Below are 9,069 nucleotides of genomic sequence, written 5' to 3'. Positions count from 1 at the left end.
TGAACTATAGAACATCACTGAGGAAATTAAGATCTAACTAAATGGTACAGAGCAATTGGATATCCATATACAAAAAAAAAGAAGAAAAAAAAAGAATTTAGAGCCTTATTTCACACAAAAATTAACTCGAAGTGGATAACTGACTTCCATGCAAAAACGAAAAGTGTCAACATTATAGGAGAGACTGTGACCTTAGGCTGGACAAAGATTTTTTTTAGATACAATACCAAAACCACAGTCTATAAAATACAAAATTGATACATTTTGACTTTGTCAAATTTTAAGGCTTTGGCTCTTGCAAGGCATCGATAGGAAAATGCAGAGAGAAGCCACAGAATGGAGGGAAATATCTGTAAATCACGTATCTGATAAAGGACTTGAATCCAGATGACATAAAGAATCTTAGAGCTCATTCATAAGACAAACCACCCAACTGTAAAATGAAAAAAAAAATCAGAAAAACACTTATCCAGAGCAGACATATGAATAGGCTGTACACACACACAAAGATGCTCAATATCATTAGTGATTAGCGGAATGCAAATTAAAACCTTAGTGAGATACTAGTCAGCACCCACCGTATGGCTGAATAAAAAAAGGCAGACATGGAGTGTTGGCAAGAATGTAGAGGAACCGAAGCCTTAGACACTGCAAGAAAAGAATAGTATAGCCAGGTTGGTGGGTTCTTGAAAAGTCAGCTAGACCAAGCAAGGCACTCCTCGGAATCTTACCCGGACAGAGCAGGACACATATCACACGAAGACTTGCATGCTGCTGTTCACAGCCACATTATTCATAACAGCCACAAATCAGAAACCATCTAAATGTCTAGTAAATGTGAATGGATACCGTTCAGCAATAAAATGGAATGAAGCACCAATATGTGCTATGATATGGATGAACTTCCAAGACATTAATGAGTGAAAGAACTCAGAACTGAAGACTATACAGGATTCTATTTAGATGAGAATTCCAGAAAGGCAAGCCTGCAGAGGTGGAAGGCAGGTGGGCCATTGCCTGGGGCTGGGGGTGGGAGCAGCTGGGCAGCAGGAGCCCCTGGGAATGATGCAACCCAGCCCAGAAATGGATCGTACAGATGGATGGACAATGCTCTAAATTGACTGAGAATCGTTAACTGCAGACTTATAATGGGTGACTTTTTTCACTTTTAAAGAGTGTGGTAGGAAACATATAAAGTTTACCACCTTGCACATTTTGAAGCATACAACTGAGTGGCGTGGAGCAGGTTCACACTGCTGTGCAACCCTCACCACCATCCATCTCCGGGACCCTTCCATCTTGCAAAATGGAAACCCTAGATCCATTCAAGCACATCTCCCCATTGTCCACCCCACTCTGCTTTCTGTTTCTATGACTCTGACAACTCTAGATATCCCATATAACTGGAGCCATGCGATGTTTGTGTTTTGGTGACTGCCCCATTTCACTTGACGTCCTCAAGTTTTATTCCTATTGTAGCAGGTATCAGGATTTCCTTCTTTTTAAGGGTGAATAATATTCCTCTGTATGAATGGGTGAATTTTGTGGTATATATCTTAATAAAGCTGTTTTTTAAACGTAATCTCTATGCCTAACATGGGGCTCGAACTCATGACCCTGAGTTTGAGTCACATGCTCTACTGACTGAGCCAGCGCTTCAAGCTGGGTTTTGTTTGTTTCTTTTTAAAGGCAAAACTCTGGATAGGGATTACATGGGGGCTCTAGAGGGCATTGACCGGAAAGGGGTATGATAGGATGATGAAGTGCCTGGGAGCTGGTAGTGTTCCATTCTTCTATATCTGCTCTGGGTGCAGGCTAACTTGGTGGGTTCATGTTATGAAAATTCATGGAGGGGTGCCCGGGTTGCTCAGTCAATTAAGCATCCGATTCTTGATTTTGGCTCCGGTCATGATCTCAGGGTCATGAGATCAAGCCCCGTGGCTTTGCACTGGGCATGGAGTTTGCTTAAGATTCTCTTTTTCCTCTCCCTCCGTCCCTCCCTGCCTGCACTCTCTTCTCTCTCTCAAAATAAACAAATAAATAGATGAATGATTAAAAAAGAACATTCATTGAGTTGTACCCTTGTAACATCTGTTCTCCCTAAGTGTGTTAATCTTCAATAAAAAGTTTTATTAAAAATACCTACTTAGACAATTTCACAAGGTTACTTTGAGGTCCAGATGGTGCTTTGTAAACTACCAGGTGTGTGGCAAATCCAAGAGCTGTCACTATGACCTTGTTGATGGTTGTGAGTTTGAATAAATGGGTCCCCTGCCCAGGCCTGGCTGTGGGGTCCCTGGACCTTCATTAGCCCTGACTCTGCCTTCCATTCCATAACTGGGCAGTCATTTCATAGGACTCCAATTGTGTGCTCTCAACGAATATTTGTTGGAGAATTCCGAGTCCCTGGCCCTGCCTCTCTGCCCTCCATTGTGATCAGACAGCCTGGGATGCACCACCCCAACCTCAGCATAGCTGCCCCCTGGAGCCCCCAGTGCCCACCTTGCACTGTCCCCACCCAGGGCCCAGGTGAAAGGGAGGCCGAGACTCACTTTGTAGTACGAGGATCACCACTTTCTCCACCGCGCCCATCTCATTCTCTGCGAGGCACTGGTATTGGCCGGCGTCATCCATCTGCAGGGGGTCATGGGAAGGGAGCGTGGTGTTTGGGAATGCAGAGTGATGGGGACAGCAGAGCATGGACACAGGGGACTGGAGTAAGACCGTCTAAGAAGAGCTTAGAGCACGAACCAGCTGGGGGCTCATGGAGTCCATCAGAAGAGCCTCCGTGGCCTCCTGTGTATAGACATCCAAAGAGAATCCAGCCCCTTTCACACCTAGAATGTGGGGCAGTGGTGATGAAGAGCATGGATTTGTTGCCCTCAGTGGAGGCCCATGCTGCAACAGCATGATTTAGAGCCCCCCTCTTCCAAACTGGGTACAATGAAGTATTATCACTCCACGGTGCACTGCTAGGGATTCCTTGAAAAAAGGGTTCCATGGTGAAGTAAGTTTGGGAAACACTGAGTCAGCGAACCACCCACTCTGGCTGCAGGATTCCTTGGGGCTATTGTTGTGCAGGTGTGGGCTGGGAACCTTCCAGAGGAGAGATGGTGTGCAGTGTTTTCCCAGTTTAGTGAGAGGGAAGCTTGTCTACAGGATGCCCCCCCCACCCCCCCGCCACGGCCCTGTGAGGAAGCCCAGTGAGAACACAGCTCAGATTCACTCCGGAGCAGCAGCATTACCAGGAGTGGAAGCTGGGGGACAGCCTGAGACCACCGTCCACACCCAGAAGGCTGCTCCCAAAGGACTACAGAGGCATCACAGCATGCAGGTCAGAGTGGAGATTTGGGGGTCAGATCAGGATAGGGCCAAATCCGGCTCCACTGGTGACTTCTAGACTCATTACTAGTACACCACCACGTCTTTGGAACGTACCCTCTCCTCATTGCTAAAATGGGGATCAGAGCTGCTAGGATTGGGCAGGAAATCATGCTCGTCAAAGCAAAAGGATCTACCACTGCCTGGCCCATGGTGGAGACTCAGGTAACGGTAGTGGGCAACAGCAAGGGCCCCTAAGAAATACCCGACAGGACATCCAGGACAATCCAGGATTGTGGATTTCTGCAAGACCCCTGGGACTTGGGACTCAGAAGGGAAGGAGTGTGGGGCTGCCCCAGGGCTCAAGGCTTTGGAAAGAGCATGGAGCAGGAGTCAGGAGAGCTCGGAGGGGGACCTGCCTTGGGCACTCACTGGTCATGGGCTTCTCTGAGCCTCAGTGTCTTCATCTGTAAAATGGGGCACTCTTACCTGTCTACTCTGCAGCATGGGGTCATTAATAAAAACATTTATTGGTATCACCCAGGGGCCAGTCACTCTTAAATACCTGGCATGGGTCATCTCACTGATTTATTACTATAAATCTATGAGGTAGAAACAACTACAAGCCCCACTGAATGGCTAGAGTGACTGAGGCACAGAGAAAATTCACCAGCTGGGTGCCACTTGACATAGTGGTGGGGAGAATCTGGGTCCTGGGCAGGAAGGTGCTTTGTAGACTGTAGTGGACAATGGAAACCTAAAGAACCCTCCTAGGCCATCAGAAAAGGCTGTGGGCTGTCCCCACCCCAAGCCACCGGGTCCTGCCTTGCCTCTGTCCTGCGGATGCTCAGTGAGCCGTTCTGTAGCCGGTGCCGGAGGCGGCTGCCTCGGAAAGGAAGGCCATCTTTGATCCAACGGATGTCAGGCGCTGGGACTCCATGGACCACACAATCTAGCTGGACGCTGCTCCCCACAGGCTCTACCAGGTAAGAGAAGGCCTCCCCTTGCAGCACCGGGGCTTCTGCACCAGGTAATGTCAGATAAAGTATCAGAAAGGAGGTGTCCTCAGGCTCAGCCTCTCCCATAAACCCATCCCCAGAAGCTCCTGCTGGCCCAGCATGACTGGATGGTCATGCATCAAGGATGGCAGAAAACTTCCATGTCATGGGGCAAGTGAAACAGACTGCCAGGAACACGGATTTGAAACTGAGTGGGATAGTGCTGCAATCAATTAGTGATGCCTGCAACAGGCACAGGCATAAAAGCAGGGTTCTGAGTGTCATACACTTGCTCTAGTCAATGGGTTATCCCAGCTGCAGAGTACCTGCTGGGGACTTTGGGAAACAAAGACTATATAACTACTAGGACACCTTCGTTGGACACAGCAACACTAAGACATCCCTGATCCTCACTTCATGCAAATCTTTTTAAAAAAATAATTAACTAATTGGTTAATTAATTGATTTAGAGTGCATGAGTGAGGGGGAGGGGCAGAAGTAGGTGGAGAGAGAGGAAGAGAGCATCTTAAGCAGACTGTGCTGAGTGTGGAGCGTGATACTACCACCCACAAGATCATGACCTGAGCCAAAATCAAGCATTGGATGCTTAGCTGACTGTGCCAGGCAGGTGCCCCACGCTAATCTGAAACCACAGTTGGCTGCCGGGTGTCAGTTTCCATGCTTGCTGGTTTCCCAAGGTTCAAACCAGCCACAGCTGTGTCCTGGTGCCCTGGGCTGCTCTTGCCCTCTAATGCAGCCAACTAAGTCACGGCCTCCTGCAGGGTTACCATGCTGCTTCTTGACCATGCAGGGCCGAGGGGGGACAACTGGTAGGCTGGCAAGCTTCAGGCATTTTTCTGCCAGGGCACCTCAACCCCCCAGCCCTCCTCCTACACAGGCACCATGCAGCCGAGGGGGCTGCTGCAGGCCAGTGGGTCAGATCTCACTCTATGTGCAGCTCAGTCATCTGGGGAACGTAAGAAATACTGATGCTGGGGCTTCAGCCCAGAGAGGCCGGTTTTCAGTCAGGGGTGGAGTTGAGCCACAGCATTCTCTAAAGTCCACCAGGGGATCCGAAGGCACAGTCAATGTGGGGATTACTAGGGGTCAGGAGGTCCATTTTTTAGAAAAACCAAAGGATTGGGTTTCGTGGGGGTCTCAAGAAAGGCCACAAGGCTCACGCCCTACCCTTCACGTGGACGAAGCTGACTGCCTGCACGCGGCCCACTCTGTTCTCGGCCCAGCAGACGTAGGTGCCGCTGTCCTCTCTGGTGACTGCCACTCGCTGCAGTGTGCTGCCCCCATCCTGCTCAGACACACCCTCTGGTAGGAAAGAGATGCCCCAGAGGGTTTTGAGTGCAAGGTACCAGGAACCTCCTGCCCTGAAGCCTCAGCTCAGGCTGGGGAACCCAGCAGGTGTTTAGCAAAGACAGGTGTCTCTTCCCATGGGTGGGAGCCTGACTGAGTCAGACCCATTCAGGGAAGGCACAGCCCAGGTGAGAGGATGGGGGTGAAGAACCAGACTTCTCTAATTTTCAGGTCCACACCGTGAGCTTGCTCTGCGGCCAAAGGTAGGTCTTTGGGGGCCTATTAACATGCATTTCCTGCATCACACCAGTTCCCCCTCAGCACTGCTGTTATCTCCATCTCAAGATGAAGAAGCTAGGCTCAGGGAGGCTGGATCATTCCCCCAAACTCTCTCCCCAGGAGATGGTGGGGTCAGGGCAAAGCCCTCCTCACAGGTGGGAGGATAGAGCCTCCACCACACCCCAGGAAGGGGGTTTGCCAAAGAGCCCACAATGGGAGCAGCACTGCTAGATTGGAACACAAGCTCCCTCCTGGCCCTGAGGTTCTCAGGGTTGAGTCTTCTTCACAGGTGGCTTCTTGCCAGGTCTGACATGTGACCAGTCACATACAGCCACACACATGTTTTCTCTGTCCCCTCCACACAGGGTCAAGTCTGGAGACCCAGAACCCACCAGGCTGACTGACACCCTCTTCCTCTCCACGGGGTTGGGTCTTGCCACCAGGTTTGCCCTTCTCCCGGGGTCCCAGGTCCCCATCCCACCCGCTCCCAGTAGGCCCAGACCCATGACTGGCCGGTCGTTGACAGTCCAGCCAATGCGTGGGGGAGGGCTGCCCCGGGCCGCACAGCGAAGCCACAGCCTGTCCCCAAGGCGAAGGCTTCTGTCCCCAGGCAGGGTGGTGAAGACGGGCAGAGCCAGGATAGTGAGGTGCACACGACGACGGGCGTGGCCCACACTGTTCTTGGCCGTGCAGGTGTAGGTCCCAGCATCCTGGCTCTGTGGGCAAAGGAGGGGGTCAGCCCGGGCACTGCCCCCACCCCCAGCTCCTAGGGCCCCATTCTCCCGCAGGCTCCCTTGGAGCACTGAGCCCAGAGAGGTGAGGGGTTTGCTTGAGGTCACGCAGTGAGTAAGTGGCTCTGCTTCACCACCGGGCCTCCCTGCAGCCTCCATAAGGCTCGGCACCTTCACAATCTAAGCCCCCACTGCACGACAGGAGAGCACCCACTGTGCCGGACCCCTTGTCTGGACTTCACTGGCACCAGCTCATCCATGTTCCCAGCATCCTTGAGATAGGTCCCGCATTGGGTGCCTTTGGCATGGAGGACTTAGCCACGCTCTGAGAAGTTCCACGGTGCCTCGGAGTGGGGCTCATGCATCACCACTGTGCCATCTGCTCCCAGCAAGGCCTGGGGACCTCGTGACTCTCCCCACCACCCCCAGCAGGTGTGCCCACCAAGCAGCCACCCATCTATCTGGAAAGAGGCCTCTCTGTAAGGACAGAATCTGAGTGCTGTTGGCGGGGGTCGGCGGGGGGGGGGGCTCCCACCTATGCCCTGGACTCAGGTCAACAACAACACATGGCCAACGACAACCAGGTGCAGTTTGGGGTTACAAAGGCATCTCTGTGCACCCCCCATGCCCCGTCCAGGGCTCCTTCCCCTCCCTCAGGAATTAGCCATGGAGGTCCAGGTTCAAATCTTGGTTCTGTCTCTTGGTAACAGTGTGCCCTGGAAAAACTGGGTACACTCTGAGCCTCAGTTTCTTCTTCTGTACGTGGGGATTATAATATCTACTTCCCCATGTTCCTGGGATTAAAAGCTGCACAGCGCTCAGCAGACAACACAACAAATAGGTGGGGTTTGGGGGTGGGGTGGGGGAGGGTGCTCAGCAGGCGTTTTCTGCTTCTGCTGTTACTGTTATACCCCTTCCTGCCACTCAGGGTCTGAGGCTCACCTCCAGGTTTTTCACCAGCAGCTCCCCAGAAGGCTGGATGGTGAACTTTCCCTCGGCTCCAGACACAGGCAGCCCATCTTTCTCCCAGGTGATGGTGGGCTCAGGACTGCCGCTGGCCGAGCAGGTCAAGAGGGCATGGGAGCCTTCCGTGGTGGACAGATCCGGGAGGCCAGTCTTGATCGTGGGCGGGACTGTGGGGAGATGGAGGCCCATGTGGGGGCTGGGGCTGGGCTTGGGTGGGATGCCCCTGTTCCAGCGCTCTGGGCAGCCAGCATGCCCCTCGCCCCTTCCTCCACCAGCTCTGTCATCCACCGTTGCCCGTGGTCTGGCCCAACAGGGGGACTGCTGACTTTGGTGAAGCGGTGACAGAGTGATCCCAACACACACACATGCACACACGATGGCTCGAGGGACGGAAATGGCTTTTGTTCCTGATAAGCCAGAACGAATGAGGGATGACCAGACCACTGTCTGATGAAAGGTCAGAGGAGGCAGAGGGCCCCGAGTACTATCTGAAGGCAGACCCGGGGCACAAATGGGAAAAGATGCCTTTCCCTCCGTCCTTTCTGGAAGACAAGCCATGCCAGGGTAGGGGAGGATGCAGGGGCGTCAGAGCCCCTAGCCCTCTGGGGTCCCCCTTGGTCCCCTTCCCTGGGCCCACCTTGCACCACAAGCCGTGTTTTCCCCACAGCACTGCCTGCACTGTTTTGAGCAAGGCAAAAATAGTTCCCGGCATCCTCTGGGCTGGCGTGGATAATCCGCAGCTGTCCGCTGGGTAGGATCTGGGTGTTCACTCCTGGATTGGCGGGGGAGGAAACGAGGGACTGGTGGCCAGAGCAGGATCACCAAGGAGGACGGGAGGACGGGAGGGCCGCATGGCCTATTCTGGTTGACCAGGCGGCAAATGACTCATTGTGGTCCACAGGGTGATGGGAGGTGGGAGGCAGAGACCCAGGGCCCAGCCAGGCTGCCCCAACTCCGCCACATGGTGCTCAGCTGGAATACCCAGCTCTGGCTGGCGAACTGAGGCCGGTGGGTAGCCGGGAAAGGAGGCACAGGGGGTTTCTGGGCCCTCCCAGCAGATTTGCAGAGCTCCCCCTCACCTCCACACCCCTCCATCTGGGGCAGGTGTGAGGATCCCAGGCCCACACTCCTCTCCCCTTGCTAGTGCTGGGGGGACTCACCTGCAGGGATGCTGAGCCCTTCCTTCTGCCAGGTGATGCTTGGCCGGGGGATGCCCGAAGCCTCGCAAGGCAGCAGCACCTCCTCTGCCACCAGTGCCTGGACCACGCTAGGCAGAGGCTTCACCACGGGGGAGGCTGCAAGGGAACAGGGCCACAGAGGTGCCTGGGAACGCCTTTAATGCCCAGGGTCCTCCAACCAGAGGGCCTTGGAGTACCAGAGAAAGAAGCTTCTAAAAGGAATGGGAGCTTCCTGAAATCGCAGCATGGAAGGCACAGGTGGGCTGATTCTTCTGACCCGGGGGAATC

At 53.3% G+C, this 9,069-nt stretch overlaps 1 protein-coding gene across 1 annotated transcript in view; it reads right to left on the bottom strand.

Moving 5' to 3' along the window:
* Positions 1 to 9,069, bottom strand: part of HMCN2 (hemicentin 2) — a 146,592-nt gene that overhangs the window by 18,488 nt on the left and 119,035 nt on the right. Inside the window, 7 exon segments of the mRNA XM_041724913.1 lie at positions 2,553 to 2,634; positions 4,152 to 4,342; positions 5,508 to 5,642; positions 6,409 to 6,622; positions 7,580 to 7,770; positions 8,241 to 8,375; positions 8,764 to 8,898. Of these exon segments, the coding sequence (XP_041580847.1) occupies positions 2,553 to 2,634; positions 4,152 to 4,342; positions 5,508 to 5,642; positions 6,409 to 6,622; positions 7,580 to 7,770; positions 8,241 to 8,375; positions 8,764 to 8,898 (1,083 nt within the window).

The sequence above is a fragment of the Vulpes lagopus genome, chromosome 12, assembly GCF_018345385.1.
Source record: "Vulpes lagopus strain Blue_001 chromosome 12, ASM1834538v1, whole genome shotgun sequence".
In the NCBI taxonomy this organism is placed as follows: Eukaryota; Metazoa; Chordata; class Mammalia; order Carnivora; family Canidae; genus Vulpes; species Vulpes lagopus.
The sequence above is the reverse complement of the archived record's forward strand: the minus strand, read 5'-3'. Positions and strand labels throughout refer to the sequence as shown.